Below are 17,500 nucleotides of genomic sequence, written 5' to 3'. Positions count from 1 at the left end.
AGGTTTCATGGCAATAAAACGTATTCTATTATATTATTTCTCTTCTATTCATATTTTCACACTCACGCTCGAACGCGCCCGCGCACGCACACACACACACACACACACACACACACACACACACACACACACACACACGCACGCACGCACGCACGCACACGCACGCACACACACACACACACACACACACACACACACAGCCATCCCGCTTCAGCCGGGTCATCACCACAATTCCCTGTGGTCCATCTATTACCAGTCGAGGTAGGTGTGAAGATGATGGAGGTTTCAGACCCTCATGGCCCCAACGGTCTGTTCGCTACAGGAAGACAACCGTCACGACTCTCCCATCACACACACACACACACACACACACACACACACACACACACACACACACAGCCATCCCGCTTCAGCCGGGTCATCACCACAATTCCCTGTGGTCCATCTATTACCAGTCGAGGTAGGTGTGAAGATGATGGAGGTTTCAGGCCCTCATGGCCCCAACGGTCTGTTCGCTACAGGAAGACAACCGTCACGACTCTCCCGTCACTGTTAAGGACTCATCCTGCAGCATCCTGCTGACTCGGCGATACTATGAATAGTGGTCTTCCGAATAACCCACCACCGCCTACGATAGAAACATAACAATAGCATAGCTATAGCATATGGTAAAGTAGGCGCTCCTGATGAATATTGGTCTTTCAAATTACCCTCCGCCGCCTGCGATGGGTACATGTAGTGGAGTGATGGCCTAGAGATAACGCGTCCGCATAGGAAGCGACAGAATCTGAGCGTGCTGGTTCGGATCACGGCTCAGCCGCCGATATTTTCTCCCCCTCCACTAGACCTTGAGTGGTGGTCTAGATGCTGGTCATTCGGATGAGACGATACACCGAGGTTCCGTGTGCAGCATGTACTTAGCACTTAGCGCACGTAAAAGAACCCACGGAAACAAAAGGGTTGTCCCTGGCAAAATTCTGTAGAAAAATCCACTTCGATAGGAAAAACAAATACAAGTGTGCACGCAGGAAAAAAAAAATGGGTGGCGCTTTAGTGTAGCGACGCGCTCTCCCTGGGGAGAGCAGCCCGAATTTCACACAGAGAAATCTGTTGTGATAAAAAGAAATACAAATACAAATAATAAAGGCAATGCTATAGCAGGTAGTAAGGTGGGCGCTCCTGATAACTATTGGTCTTCCAAATAACCCACCGCCACATGCAGTGGGAACATGACAAAAGCTATAGCAGAGACTAAAGTAGGCGCTCCTGATAAATATTGGTCTTCCAGCTAACCGACCGGCCCCCCCACGATGGAAACATAATAATAGTAAAGACAGAAGAAGGTTTTTCCTTGCTCACAATCGACAGTTTCTTATTACTTGTACATGTCAGTGGCGTTTCACCCACTTTCATCAGCAAAACTGATATAAGAAAGTCTTGGATTCATCTACTCCTCACAGCCTGTCAAACCAAAGACTTTCTTATATCAGTTTTGCTGATGAGGGTAGTTTGGAGACCACTATTTATACAAACGAGTTGAAACTTTCGATTCTGAATGAAGAAAACTTTCTCCTGCAAGTATCCCAAATCAGAGAATCATCACCAACGCATAGTTAAGCACATCTTGTCAGCCATGCCCTTTAACACTGCCAGAATGTGTCAGGTGCTTAAAGTACGTGTCTGAAAGCGATCTGCTCGTATCTGAAGTTTTTGGAACTTTTTGCACAGACTTTGTTTCTTTGGAAAAGGTGTCCACAACCACTCAGACTCTATTCACTCTGCCCACTCCGAAAGAAGCACCTCAAGGTACATTACTAATGCATGAACAGAGAGAGTCGTGTACTGGCACGCTTTGCTCGTAAAAAGGCAGGCAGGGTCAAGTGAGGAGAGAAGGTGCGAACGTTGTTCAGGACTGGATGGAACGTACGTGTGGGCAAACCCATCTGCCCCCTGGGCATGCCCTGTTGGCAACCGGAAACGACGTGCTGCCAAATCAGACCCTGTGATTTTACATCATACATCAACCCATGTGTTTATGTTGAGAGGCAAGTTGAAAATAATCATTCAGAAAGTTCAACTTCGACAAAGACAATAAACAAAAAGCAGTTAAGTGAATTGCTATGAATTCCTACAGATCGGGTAGAGACGGCGCGCTAGCCTGTTACAGCTTTTGCTGGCATCCGATTGTGCGCTTTTATATGTTTTGTCTGTTTTCTGTTTGTAAAAGTTGGTAGACAGGAAGGGTTTTAAAAAGAAAGGTGGTACAAATCGTTCTAACCAGTGCAGCCTCGTGTTCTCTTTTCCGCCCTGTCTTCCGCGTAGTTCAGTGGCATTTCCCAGAGTTGCTCATCCCGAATCACCCACACACACCCAGGTTTGTTCTGACGTACGTGCAGCGCCAGCAGCCCATAGGGGGGGGGGGGGGGGGGACCGTTAATGTAAGTGGTTGTCTTCTGTTTTTTAATCCAACTGGCATTGAGCCTCCTGACCCTTTTCAATGGAAACGATTGTGCCGCAAAATATAAGGGTCTCTAGACAGACCGACTGGCAGTTTCCTGGAATGGGCGGGCAAAGGGCTTGTCAGCTCTTACTCTCACGTGCCCTCTCCCGTGAGAGGGGAGGGTGCCCTTTGGTTACCTCCCGTGAGAGGCCACCCTCCCCACCCTTCCCTCGCCTCAAAATGTGCTGTGTCAGTCTTCGTTCGCTAAGATGACAAGGGAACCACACGGTGATGGTGGTTACACCGTTGTACCTGGTGTGGTCTTAAATCGTGACTTGGTGTGTCAGTCCCCAACACACTGTTAACTCTCTCCATACGAACGGCGAAAGAGACGACGCTAACAGCGTTTCACCCCAACTATCATCATCAAAATATTGCAAGCGGAAGACTCTTATACTGAAGAGGTGAATGTTGACAAAGAATACCACAATTCTGACGACGGAAGCTAAAGGTTGGGTCATTCAGACACCCACTGGACATCCGAGGGGTCTGTGTAGAGGAGAAGAGAGGACTGGCCGTACTGAGTGCGTTAATGTTTCTTTCGTACGTTCAGTGTGGCACGTTTCAGATGAAAGTGTTATGTCTGTCTCCGAATATCTGCAGCCCCTCAGTACAGACGTTTCTTATACTGCTGTTGTTGTTGTCAGCACAAGCCAAATGAAGGGCGTATGAATGAAGTGGGAACCGTCATCAGGGAAGTTTCTTTGCCTGCTTCTCTGTAGCTTTTGTTTACCAGAGTGCTAGCTGATGAGAAACACCCTCGTTGTGTGTGTTTTAGGTAGCAACAGTTGCTGTTCTTGTTCTGTGTCTATCATTCATCACTCCTGGCCACATTTGGAACTCATTTCTGTCCACGGTGACTATTTGCCTCTTTCTAAGATGGTTTCCCTGTCTTACAACACACGGCAGGTTGTGCAGCTCTTTGGCTAGAATATCACCTTCTCTTTGCCCTCTCAAAAGGCCAGCTTGTCTGTTTTCGAAAACAGAACCTCAATGATCTTACAGTTGCATGGATTATGGGATCGAACGGAGTCAGTTACTGAAATGTTGCACTCAGATCGGCAGATTGGCGCCACACACGAGTATTGTCCGGCCCCACTTCAAGTATTTCTGACTGACACTGCAGATTTAATTTTCTCAGGTCTGGAGGAAGGCAGCTATGTAATGTGCTTTCTCACCAAAACTTTTCTCCACAAGCATTGTCGTGGATATTGGAACGTATATATATATATATATATATATATATATATATATATATATCTTTGTATACATGTGTGTGGGGTTGGGGGTGGGAGATATGGGCGTATGTGTGTGTGCTTGTACAAGTAAGTGTTCATCTCTGTGAGTGTGTGTGTGTGTGTGTGTGTGTGCCGTGGAAGCTGCGATACGTAGACTAGAAATGAGTGTGTGGAGGAGGGGGGTAGAGGAGGTGCAAGGTAATGTGTGTGTGTGTGTGTGTGTGTGTGTGTGTGTGTTGGAGCTCATGTACGTTTATATGTATTTGACTGTGCTTTCATATCTATGAAACTGCATGTTTGGTGCATTTCTGTTATGCATGTGTGGGTGTATGTGTGAATGTGTGTCTTCATGTTTTACATTTATTCGCTTATTTATCACCATTGTTGTCTTATTTTTTTTTTTTTTAATTATTATCATTTTATTAGTATTACTATTATTATTACTACTACCTTTTTCTATATTATAATTATTATTCATTTATTTATTTATTTATGTAAGCTTATCTATTATTTATTCCCCCGTTTTTTGTTGGGTTTTTTGTTGGGTTTTTTTTTTTGGGGGGGGGGGAGGGGTTGTTGTTTTTTTGTGTGTTTTTTTTTTCTCAAGGCCTGACTAAGCGCGTTGGGTTACGCTGCTGGTCAGGCATCTGCTTGGCAGATGTGGTGTAGCGTATATGGTTTGTCCGAACGCAGTGACGCCTCCTTGAGCTACTGAAACTGAAACTGTCGTTAACTCTTTCTTCGATGAAGTAAGTGGTTTCGTATTCTTGTCCTGCACCCATGCTGACACAACGAGTTCATCTTTACTCATCATTATGGTGGTCATCATCATCATCATTAGTGGTAGTAGTTGCAGCAGCAGCAGTAGTAGTAGTAGTAGTATTGTTGTTGTTTTATCACTCGTCCTGGATTTTCGTTGTGCTGCATACATTCCTCAGCACAAAGACCGGCAAGCCCTCTTGCTCCTTTTGCGCAGTACCGCGCTCATCAAGACAGACCGCACATTATTAAAGGCACAGAGACACAGGCACAAACACAGACAAGTACAGCGAAAATGACTGACAGCGAGATGCTGTACCGTCAAATTAATCACAAAGCTCAAACAGCCGCCATCCCTCCTCCCTCCCTCCCTCCCCCTCCCCCCCCCCCACTCCCCCCTAGCCCCCATAAAAAATCACGACCTTTTCCTGACCTCCACAGGTCATGGCCGAGGATCAGGACAAGACGACGGAGAAGGGGATCAGAACAGCGCCGCAATCAGAGGCGAGTGGTCAGTCACACCGCCGATCTATAATCGGCCAGCCGGCCACCACGAGTGGGGGGGGATGGATGAGGGGGGTGGCTGGTGGGGGGGGGGGAGGCTGCCCAACCCGCCGGTCTCCAGCACGCGATCAGAACGCGCTAACAGCACTCGCCCGATTAATCCCCTGAGACGGGCACTTTTTGCCCACCACACCGCTCGCCAATTCTATCCCCCTGGCCCGAAAAAGCCCCCCATGCCCCCCTCCCACACCCCCGACCCCCCACCTCCGCCCCCCACCCCCCTCCCGCCCCACCCCTTCTCCTGACCTTGCTGCTCCCGTCCAGAGGGCGCCCTTAATTATCAGTTCTCCTTCCGAGAAGTGCTGGTCCGCGTGCTGCCCCCAGCCAATGAGATTCTGGACCATCATTAGAGTGGCCGGACGACATTACAGGACTGGTCCTGTTGACACTGGATTGGCCCTCGATCAGCCTTGAAACAACTGTGTTTGTTTGACCAGTGTTATTGATTCTCCAGCGTACCCGTTGAAGCTGCGTTCGTTCGTTCATTTGTGGTTCCTTCAGCGTAAAAATGTCATTCTATCTAAAGTGTCTGTGATACTGAACACTTAATCAACACTATCTGTCGAAAGCTTTTGGATATAAAGTTTTGATTCTTTTTTAAGCTGTGTTGGTTCTAGTTTCTCTTATGCCGTTTGCGTCCCTAATTGAACTGGGGTTTCACTTGCATTGTATTTGAATATTAGCAGTTATGTGAATAAATGTCGAATCATTTTGTTTCTTATGACAGCCCGTCACATAGCCAATTACCAGAACTCGGCACTGCTCAGCCCTTCACAGATCCACGAGGTATATTGCACAGTCACAGACTTCACCAACTCAGCAGCTCTGTCTGACGAACACAGTTATGTACTGTTCCAACAACGCTCCCAAGTGGTCAACTCTGCTTCCGACCTGAAACTAGAAGTTATGTGTCTTCTTTCCTTTCAGTCATGGTAACACTTTGGGGAGGGGAGGGGTGCGGTGAGGGGGGGCGGGCGTGGGGCGGGGGGGTGGGGGGGCAACCTACCTAAACCTGTTCACTGATGACTTGGAGAAGACGTCTTGTTGCCAAAAGGCATTGCAAAGAATTGAGGGGCATAGAAATGCACAGCACAGAAATGCCGATCAAGTATTACCAGATTTATGTATGTTAGTCAGTCGTGTTCGATTATAACCATCAGAGCAGCAGAGGAGGCAACTGATGCCCCGACTATTTGGGCCAGAATTTGATAATGTCTTGCCCAAGTTACACCCCCACTCTCTAGGCCAAGAGGTTTTTTGGACAGTCGGCGTTGTGGATGGCCCCCAAAGGCCAACTAGCCCACAAGGCTGTAGCACTAAGAGTCAGTACAATTTTGTCTTCTAGTTTGAGAGTCGTAGTCCTTCACAAAAGACTAAGCTGTAAATGATTTCCCATTGCAGTGGAGAAACCAGTGACAATACAGCTCTCAGTTTGCTGTTGGCCCAACTGTAAACTTAGGTCAATTCCAAATACGCCTGTGTCATATCGCTGATACAGTTGTCAGCCTTCTGGAAATTGCACTGCCAGCCCCCTGTGAATTCACACATGATACACGACACTGTGATCCTCTTACAGGTCCTACAGTCGCGCGTCGGACAGCCCCTTCCAAATCTGCCAAATAGTGCATGATCCGGTTCGCTAAACATGAAATAACTAAGCTGTGACAGGGACAGCCACCTCATAAATGGAATAGCTGGACGTGAAACAAAACGAAATCCAAGAAAAGAAATATTCCTCCAAAAAAACACACCCACCGCACCGACACCACCACAGAACACGACCCATAGGTGACCTGCAGGTAATGCATGACCTAATCCTCGCGTTTAACCCCCCACTCCACCGCCCGCCCTCCTCTCCCCCTCACGGCTTCCATGTACATGTACCGAGCGAAGTTAATCTGCCTGTTTAGCCCGGCCTGGTCCGCCGAGATGCTGTCTGACAGCAGTGGCCCGCGAGGCACACGGCAAATTAGCATCAGCATGAATTATTGAGTGCTTGGGATCGGCACGCTGCCCCCCAGGCCTAAACGGATCGGGCACAAGAAGCAGCGGCTGTCACTTCATCAGCTTCAGTGGTCATGCTCCTCCCCCTCTCCCCCCGCCCCTCACCCCCATCACCCCCAAGCCCTCCCACCCCCCTACCCCCGCAGCCCCCATTGCCAGCATGTCCGGAGCAACGTGTGGCGTCCACCTCTCCCTGAGGCTCCAGGGACAGCTGGGATCAATGTCATGACTGGAGATGCTAAGTGCTCTGCTTGTACATGTAGCTGTTCACTCCGGCAACACTTGGGCGATCTGCCCAGCCAGGCTCCTTTCTGCAGTATTTTAGGGGGTTGTTTTTTGGGGGTAGCTACCTTTGTAGCTTGCTTTGTGAGGGGTCTTTGACGTCATTTCCGCTTTTCTTCTTCTTCTTCTTCTTGTTCTTCTTTTTCTTATTATGTGTGTGTGTGTGTGTGTGTGTGTGTGTGTGTGTGTGTGTGTGTGTGTGTGTGTGTGTGTGTGTGTGTGTGTGTGTGTGTTCATATTGTGATCCTTGCTTGGGCTTTTGATGTTGACCGACGAGGATTTTCACTTTGCGTGGTTGGGTTTAGATGTTCCTTACAACATGTCCACGGCTTAACGTCTTATTACCTGGAATGATATACAAAAACACGGTTTGTGTGTGTGTGTGTGTGTGTGCGCGCGCGTGTGTGTGTGTGCGTGTGTGTGTGTGTGTTTGTCTATCTGTCTGTCTGCCTGGCTGTATCTGTCTACGTGTTATTTGTGCTTTTGAATTTTGATTAAGCTATCTTAAGTATTCAAACGTAAGGAAGCTCTTCTTAATTAAAATGACTTCAAACGTAGAACAGATCAAGTAATGACAGGCAAGAAAATGTCACAAGGTGTACATTTTATGACATAACCAATCTACAGATCGAATGGTCTGGTTCTTCCAAATGAATAACACACACACACACACACACACACACACACACACACATATATATATATATATATATATATATATATATATATATATATATATATATATTCTGTGTCCTTTCCATCTGGCCTTCGGACTGGCCATGGCACTGCCCATCATCATCATCAACACCATCACCATCACCATCACCATCATAACCATCACCACAACCACCACCACTATCATTCTGTGTCCTTTCCAGCTGGCCTTCGGTTGGCCATGGCGCTGCCCGGGGTCATTGTCATCATTATCATCATCATCATCATCATCATCATCATCACCATAATTACCGTCATCGTCAACATCAGCACCATCATTCAGAAAGGCTGTGTGTGTGTGTGTGTGTGTGTGTGTGTGTGTGTGTGTGTGTGTGTGTGTGTGTGTGTGTGTGTGTGTGTTTTCCAGCTGCCTTCGGACGGACATCATCATCATCATCATCATTCAGAAAAAGTATGTGTCCTTTCCAGCTAGCTGTCGGATTGGCGATGGCGCTGCCCATCGTCATCATCAGCATCATCATCACCATCATCATCACCATCATAACCACTATCATCATTCAGAAAAGGCATATACATCTCTCTCTCTCTCTCTCTCTCTCTCTCTCTCTCTCTCTCTCTCTCTCTCTCTCTCTCTCTCTGTCCATTCCAGCTGGCCTTCGGACTGGCCATGGCGCTGCCCATCGAGAAGGACATCCGCTTCGGACTGCTGTGCACGGCATGCGTGCCGGGCGGCGGGCTGGGCCACATCGCTGTCGTCATCGGGGACGCCGACATTCCACTCAGCCTCACCATGAACCTCATCAGTGTCGTCGCCATGCTGGGTGAGTCCGGGGAGAGAGAGGAGGTGGTGGAGGGGGGGGGGGGTTTGGGAGGGGGTGCTTGGGGTGGTGTCCGTACGGGTGGGGGGGGGGAGGAGTTGTAGAGAAAGATACAGGCAGACAAACAACTGGGGTTAGGGTTTGGATGGGTGAGTCTGATAGTCTATCTGTGGGAGATGGGAATGAGAATGAGAGGGGGGAAGGAGGGAGGAGAGACAGACAGACAGACAGACAGTTGAGTCCGGGGCTCTGTCAATGAGGGTGAGAGGAAGGGAGAGACAGACAGACAAAGACAGAGAGAAAACAAACAGAGACAGACAGACAGGTGGGTGATTCTGGAACACATATCACGTAAACTGCAACATCATTTGAAATGCACACACACACACACAGACAGAGACTCGCACGCTGCTCATTGCTCAGAGGCAGAGAAAGAAACAGAGAGATGCAAACACGCGGACATACAGACAGTCAGACAGATACCTAGGAGATCGAGAGAGAGTAGAGAGGAGTGGGGTGGGGGGCGGGAGGGACGAATAAGTTCAGGTTCAGTGTCGAAGCGAAGAAGAAAAAAGTCTGTAAGCAGTGAAGAGAAGGAAGAATGTATTGAGGGACGAAGTATAGTAAGGTGGGGCGGTCAGAGACGGAACGAATGACAGAGAGAGGGGTTGTCGGTCACTGCTAACACACTCAGCGAGTATGTCAACGACGGAGAGGGGTTGGTTGTGTGGGTGTGTCTTCGAGATGGTGGGAATAGAGAGGGAGAGATGGAGGGGGGGGGCAAATGGGGGCTGGGGGGGTCAGACAGAATATAAAGATGGAATCAGTCAAGGAGGGAGGAAGTAGGTCAGAGAGAAACAGACAGACAGACAGCCATACACACACAGAAGGACAGACAGACGGTCACTTTTTTTTTTTCTCTTTTTTTAATTTCCGGGGATAATAGATCAGCACTGGTGAGGGTGAGAGAGACAGGAGGCAGACAGACAGGGACCTGAGAAGCACTGGTGAAAGAGAGACAAAGAGAGGGAGATAGAAAAAAAAAATACAGAAAAGATAGAGAATGACAAAGACAAAAAGGGAAAGAATCAGATTGACAGACAGACAGAGGAGGAGACAGACATACGAACGGACAGACAAAGAGAGAAGAACTGGTGTGTGTGTGTGTGTGTGTGTGTGAGAGAGAGAGAGAGAGATAGGGACAGACAGACAGTCAAGGAGAGCATTGGTAAAAGAGAGACATGCCAGACAGATAAAATAAGAAGTGAGAGAGAATAACAATAAAAGAGAAAGAATGAGAGACAGACAGATAAAAAGACGGACAGACAAAGAGAGAAGGACTGGAAAAAGAGAGACAGAGAAAATGAGAAGTGAGAGATGATAAAATAAAGAGAAAGAGAATGAGAGAGAGAGGGAGAGAGAGAGAGAGAGAGAGAGAGAGAATCGATGGTGACAGAAAATAGCAACAACAACAAAAAAAAAGACAAGAGAGGCAAGGCCTTCAAGATTTACTTGTGATACACTTTTTTAAAATATCTAATCGTTAAAATGTGTTCTGTATTTGTTATTATAAAGCTTCACGTTAAAAAAATTTTTTTAAAGTCCTAACCAAATTCGAATTAAGTCCCCTAGCATTAATTACAGAGTAATTTCCCTTTTTTACTATCTGCACCAAAACGCTTGCAAAATAAATAAAACTTCTATGCTTAGTAAAAGAAGTTCCTGTTTGAACAGAAAATGATAATAATGACTGCTCTTGTTGTTGGGTCAGAATATCAGATCGAAGTGCCAAGTTTAGAGAATACAAAAAATATAAATATAACAGTAAATGCAGTTTGCATATAATTAGGCTTCATTATTTATTTTTTTGTGCCCATCCCAGAGGTGCAATATTGTTTTAAACAAGATTACTGGAAAGAACTGAATTTTTCCTATTTTTATGCCTAATTTGGTGTCAACTGACAAAGTATTTGCAGAGAAAATGTCAATGTTAAAGTTTACCACGGACACACAGACACAGAGAGAGAGAGAGAGAGAGAGAGAGAGAGAGAGAGAGAGAGAGAGAGAGAGAACCGAACACCGGGTTAAAACATAGACTCACTTTGTTTACACAAGTGAGTCAAAAATGGCAAATATGAAAAATGGGAAGGATGAGACAGACAGACACACACACACACACACAGAGAGAGAGAGAGAGAGAGAGAGAGAGAGAGAGAAACAGCCAAACAGAGATAGTGAGACAAAGAAAGACAGGGACACAGAGACACAGAGACAAAGAGACAAACCGAAAAAGACAGAGACAGGCAGGCCGACAGACAGACAGACATATAGACAAGAGGACGCAGCCAATCTGGGAAGGGATGGGAGGGCGGTCGGTTATCTGGGGACTGAGGAAAGGCGTGAGGCCCATCAGACAAGGCGGCTTTGGCCCAGCCACAGGGCCAGACAGGACAGCAGTCAGTCAGTCAGCCAGTCAGTCAGCCAGACACGGTCACTGGGAGCAGGACAGCGACAATCAATCAGTCAATCAGTCACGTCGTTCCTGGCCTCGCCATACGATTGGCGAGTTGCTGTTTCAGGGTTAAGCGAATGCACGGCACAGAAGCACACATACAAAAGAAAACCGCTCCAGTACTTTTAGAACATTTCTTGGAAAGCGAGATTCAAATTAACCCATTCTTCTTCTTCGTTCGTGGGCTGCAACTCCCACGTTCACTCGTATGTACACGAGTGGACTTGTACGTGCACGACCGTTTTTACCCCGCCATGCAGGCAGCCATACTCCGTTTTAACCCATTCAACCCTGTGGATTTTACAGCTTCAGCAGGCATCCTTGCCATACTGATGGGGGAAAGCACTGGAAACTCAGATCAACTTTTTTTTCCTTTTTTTTTCTCTCCTCCAATTTGACATGTGAGGGCACCGCCGGAAATAATGTAGAAAAGTTAGTTCCCTTAGCTTGCAGTTTATGTATGTGTACGTAGGGACATGAAGACCGTTGTACTGAAACAAAGTTCGACAGCTAGAGCATTTCTCATGCACAGGGCTGAAAAAGTTAGCACAGTCATTGATCTGAAATTGTACCGTGAAAAACTGGATTTAGACAATTGCGAAATTTTCATTTTTTGTGAAGTACGGAGTCAGGCCTACTTGCGCTCGCGTGCGTATGTGAGTGTGTTTGTTCGTGTGTGTGTGAATATGTGTTTAAATGTGTATGTTTCTATTTATTTTATTTTCATGATTTTACTAACACTTTCTTACAATATAGCTCAGCCATTTTCCTGTGTGAGAACCAGTTTCAGTTACAGTTTCAGTTTCCAACAGGTGTTAGAGCGTACGGACAGACCCATATATAAACTACACCACATCTGCTATAAAGTATGAAATAAACTAAAGTAAAAACCAGAATGCAGCAAACGCATGATGCTCAAAATGTCATCAGATTTTGCTCCAACCTCAGTTAGAAGTAAAGATCCACAAAGCATGCAGCGTCAAGCTCATGAAGTATCGTTACGTTAAGTCCAGATTATACATTTTTCTTTAATGAAGTCACACACTAAGGTCACTGTTTATGGAATTATATATATATATCTTCCATCTCGTTGACTTAAGATTATGCCCGATTTTCTACTTATGACCGATTTAGCGAAGACAGTTTTATGAAATTGTTCCAACACATTATTTTCCCTGGATGCTGTTACTCTTTCCACCGCCCACCTATACCCTCTCTCTCTCTCTCTCTCTCTCTCTCTCTCTCTCTCTCTCTCTTATTTTATTTTATTTTACTTTTTTTGTTATTTTATTTATTTTATTTATATTGTTTTTTTTTTTGGGGGGGGTGGGGGGAGGGGTTTGGGTTTTTTTTAATTCCATTTTTTCTTTTTCTTTTTAATTGATTTTTTTCCTTCTTTTTTTTCCTTTTTTTTTCTCAAGACCTGACTAAGCGCGTTGGGTTACGCCGCTGGTCAGGCATCTGCTTGGCAGATGTGGTGTAGCGTATATGGATTTGACCGAACGCAGTGACGCCTCCTTGAGCTACTGATACTGATACTTCTCTCTCTCTCTCTCTCTCTCTCTCTCTCTCTCTCTCTCTTTCAACTGATGAATCGATCACAAGAATACCCCCTCACCACCCACCCATCTAACAAGGCAGAAGAAAGGAAAGAGAATAAAAAATTAAGTTGAAGATTTTCAGATGTATAATATGAATATCAATTATTCTGGATGGCTGAATGATTATAGAAGCTCCAGGAAAATGCGGACACTAAGTTGTTGTTTTTTCCGATAACGAAAATAGATAACAAACATATAACAAGTCAGTGTTCCTTCTGTTACAAGAAAAGGGAGAAATTGTATCTAGTCTTTTTCTTTTTATTCATTCGATTCAGGCTGATAATTCGAAACTAATCTGAAGACTTGTGTACACGTCAAGCGATATCTTACTGTGAAAGATGAATCGTAAGTGTCAAATATATCCGACAACCGTGTAGGCTTTACTCGTGCGAGAAAAATTAAATTCTAATGATACCCCCCCCCCCCTCTGTGTGTGTGTGTGTGTGTGTGTGTGTGTGTGTGTGTGTGTCCGTCCGTCTGTCTGTCCGTCTGTCTGTCTGTTTGTCTGCCTCTCTCTCTCTCTCTTTCTCTCTCTCTCTCTCTTTCCCTCGCTCGCTCGCTCGCTCGCTCGCTCGCTCGCTCACTCTCTCATTAACTCGGATAGATTCGATTCATGTGTGTGTGTGTGTGTCTGTCTGTCTGTGTCTGTCTGTCTGTCTGTCTGCATATCTGTCTGTCTATATGTAAGCCTCTGTGTGTGTGAATCTATTATGTGTGTGCGGACGTGCATGCGAGAGTGTTATGTTGCCTGTATGGTATGGAGTATTGTGTAAATGCAGACATATACGGATGCGCAAGAGGGGTAGGGGCGGAGAGAAATATACAATTGTACACCAAAAAAATGTATATAAATGCTCCTCATTAATACACGCAAAACAGGCTGACGTAAAACATAGAAAGGGATTTTTTTTTAAGTCCCTAAATAAAGAGGCTGACATAAAACATAAAAAAAGAAATAAACCATTCCATAGTACAGTACAAAAGCAAACCAACAACTGATTATTTATTATGACGAAATTCCCGTTCGTGTAACGCATGGGCGGTTAACGACGAACGAATGATACATTATATATATATACACACTGGCCCGCCCCGTGCCTGCTTTATGAACCGGACAAAGGGAGAGTCGTGTGCTGCTGCTGTTTTGCCACGGTTTTTTTTTTATTTTGTGTGTGTGTTTTTTCCCCAAGCGAACCACGACAAACCAAACTGAGAATCAATAATCTAATGTTCAACAGGAACAACAGAAGTAGTCTGAGTGTGAGTGTGTGTGTCTGTGTTAGTGTGTGTGTGTGTGTGTATGTGTTAGTGTGTATGTCAGTGTGTGTGTGTGTGTGTGTGTGTGTGTGTGTGTGTGTGTGTGTGTGTGTGTGTGTGTGTGCATGTGTGTGTGTGTGTAAGTGTAAACATTCTCAGCTCTCACCCACCCTACCCCACAATCCCACATTTTGGACCACTGGAAATCAAAATTAGATGTGTGTGTGTTTTGTTTTTGTTTTTTGTGGGGGTTTTTTTTGGGTTTTTTTTGTTTTTTTTGTTTTTTGTTTGTTTGTTTGTTGTTGTTGTTTTTATTATCATTAACGTAGATTGTTATCAGTTATATTTTATGTCGATCTTGCCTGCTTTTACCGTTCGTATTATTCTGTGATGGTGACTATACGACATCCTTTCTTCCCTCTTACATCCTCCCCCAAACCTCTCCCCAGCTATGCGAGCGAGTTGGTTGTTTTGTTTGTTTTTGTTTGTTTTTTTGTTTGTTTGTTGTTGTTTTTTTGTTTTTGTTTTTTGTTTGTTTTGTTGGGGGGGGGGTTGTCACTGATTTTAAATGCGATATATTATTTAATGAAAAGAATGTTGTTTGGATTTTTCGTTAAAATAGTTTGTGATTATATTCGGTCCCTCTCTTATTTCGAGCCTCAAGGCAAAGTTATATACACTGTGTGGTTCAGACATTAAAGTGATTGATTGAGTGAGTGAGTGAGTGAGTGAGTGGGCAAGTGACTGAATGACTGACTGACTGATTGATTGTTTGATTGATTCACTGATTTATTGTAGCTGAAAAGCAAAGTCGAACTTAGTTTCTTTCCATCACACAAAGTTTTGTACTGTTCAAGCCCATTATGTAAAGAAGCTAAAGAATATGAGATGCGTTTGCTTCTTTCCTGTCAATTTCTGGAATCTGTTAGAAACATGTATATTGCCACAAAGTTGTTGTTTTTTTGGGGGGTTTAAGCCCTAAAGTCTTTAGATTTAGGTTACTGTTGTCCTCTACAAATGCTGATACTGTCCCAAGTTTGTGTCTTTATTTGTATAAAGTGTTTGAAATCAGAGAACCTGCACTGACAAGAGATTTTTGGTATGGGGAAAAATGTTGATGATTGAAGATGTATGTGCGCATCTCTTCACAGCGTGCAAAAACCTTTTGCTGTTTGAATAGACGATCCACTGTCCAGGCGTGCAGCCTTCAATGCTCAAACAGCAATAGACTGAAACAATTTCAGTGGTGATCAGCTTCTGGCAAGGGTGCAGCATCAGACGCAGGCCTCAGTCGTACGTCATTCTGCAGTGCAGTGCAGTGCAGTGCGGCAGTCTTATATAATAGAATAGAATATGTCTTTGTTACCAAGTGTACCGGGGTCACAAGGAATATTGGGGGAGGGGGGCGGGGGGGGGGATAGTACATAACAAGGTACGAACATAAATCGAAAATCATACACAAACACAGATACAGATACACTCTCACACACACACACACACACACACACACACACACACACACACACACACACACACACGTTTGAACGGAAGCCGCGTATTACATGTGGATGGGGCTGATGACTAGATCTTCAGGTAGATGGTTGTTGATTGCACAATTCTAGTTATGGTACATCGGCTCCTTAATGGCTGTGATCGACATCTCACGTCAGACTTTGGTGTGAAGCTGTCTTCGATTAACAGGCCATACGGGGTCCTAAGCTATTGTTACATCTCATGATTCCACATCTGACAATACTTCCATCACTGCTACAATTACAATTACATTATCGTGTTGTAGTGAAACAAAAACGCAGACTTTTCGAAATCTAAGCTTCTTCCAGCCGTTTTAACTTAAAGATGGAATAAGCAAATAAAAAGAGTAAGCACATTTTCCGTATTTGATAAAATCTACTGAAACCTGTTCAAAATTGCAGGTTAAACGATTCTGTTTTCTTTTTCTTTCTTTTTTAATCAGTAAGTATTGCGGTCCCAAAATGATTTTACATCTGAGGAACTTAACTACTGTAAACATTCAAAGACAATGATGAACACACCGAGAAATGTTATTGCGCCCCCGCCCATGCCCATTCACCCCACCCCCCTCCCACCCCGCACTCCCTCCCTCGCTCATCTCCCCGCCCCCTCCCCTATCCCCAACCCGCGGCCCCCACCACCACCACTCTGCTGATCAATAAAACAGAGGCGTCGACAGGGAGGCGATGCAATTCCATTAGCTAATGAGACTGGTCGCCCCAAGTCAGTTCCGGTCTAGAGGACATCATAAAACGTCCCCGTTCTTGTCACTGTCACGTGGGATGGGGTCAAACAGCGGCTAAACAGCCCGCCAGAACATGAAAGATCCCAGATATATGGGTTTGAGACCCATTATTTAGCAAAGATTTTTCTTCTCTCCTTGCCAGTAAAACCGCTCGGTTGAAGCTCTCAAGCTGAAGAGGAAGTGAACTGGGGCGAACCAGCCAACACCAGTGCTACAGCACTTCACTCCTGAAGGACTCAGCCAAGCTAGAAGAGTTTACGATCTCACTCTCCTGTAAGTTCCAAATCCTGCATGAGCTGACAGAAGAAGAGACCATCAATGAGGAGTAGAGGGAGCGAAGAGGGCAGTAACATTAACCTATCAAAAAGTTCTGGGCCCCAAGATAAACAGCCAAAGAGAATGAATCTCGGTAGAAGCCTTGAGAGAGATAGAAGAGAAGAAAATGAATAGGCAGCAATCAAGAACAGTCGCACATGAGCTGGAAAAGCTGAGGCACAAGAAGAATATTCTGCAGTGGACAGGGACGCCAAGAGGAGGACCATGGAAGACAAGCGTGACTTCATGAAGATGAAGGCAACAGAACCACAGGAAGCAGCTCACTAAGGAAACATGCGGGATCTCTAAGCCACCGTCCAGAAGCTGTCATGAAATTTCAGCAAACCAGAAAGACCCGTGGAGGACAAGGACGGGAGGTCGATACCAGACGAAGAGGGAGAGAGGAACAGGTGGGTGGAGCATGTTGAGGAATTGATGAACAGACCGGCCCCACATGAACCAACAGAGATCCACCCAGCTGACAGCCACCTACCGATTGACTGCGGTGTGCCTACCGCGGCAGAGATCCGCAAAGCTGTCAGGCAGGTGAGGAACGGCAAATATGCAGGACCAGACAGTATTCCAGCAGAGACACTGAAGACTGACATGAAGACCAGTGTGGAGATGTGTTACCCACTCCTCAGCCAGATCTTGGAGGAGAAGCAAATCCCTTTACAGTGCAAAGAGGGTTATCTCA

At 45.5% G+C, this 17,500-nt stretch overlaps 1 protein-coding gene across 1 annotated transcript in view; it reads left to right on the top strand.

Annotated features, from left to right (window-relative positions):
- Positions 1–17,500, top strand: part of LOC143294907 (uncharacterized) — a 57,825-nt gene that overhangs the window by 25,536 nt on the left and 14,789 nt on the right. The window contains exon 2 of the mRNA XM_076606424.1: positions 8,672–8,843. Coding sequence (XP_076462539.1) covers positions 8,672–8,843 — 172 coding nt within the window. The remainder of the gene's footprint in view (positions 1–8,671; positions 8,844–17,500) is intronic.

This window comes from Babylonia areolata, chromosome 20 (assembly GCF_041734735.1).
Source record: "Babylonia areolata isolate BAREFJ2019XMU chromosome 20, ASM4173473v1, whole genome shotgun sequence".
Classification (NCBI taxonomy): domain Eukaryota; kingdom Metazoa; phylum Mollusca; class Gastropoda; order Neogastropoda; family Buccinidae; genus Babylonia; species Babylonia areolata.
The sequence above is the reverse complement of the archived record's forward strand: the minus strand, read 5'-3'. Positions and strand labels throughout refer to the sequence as shown.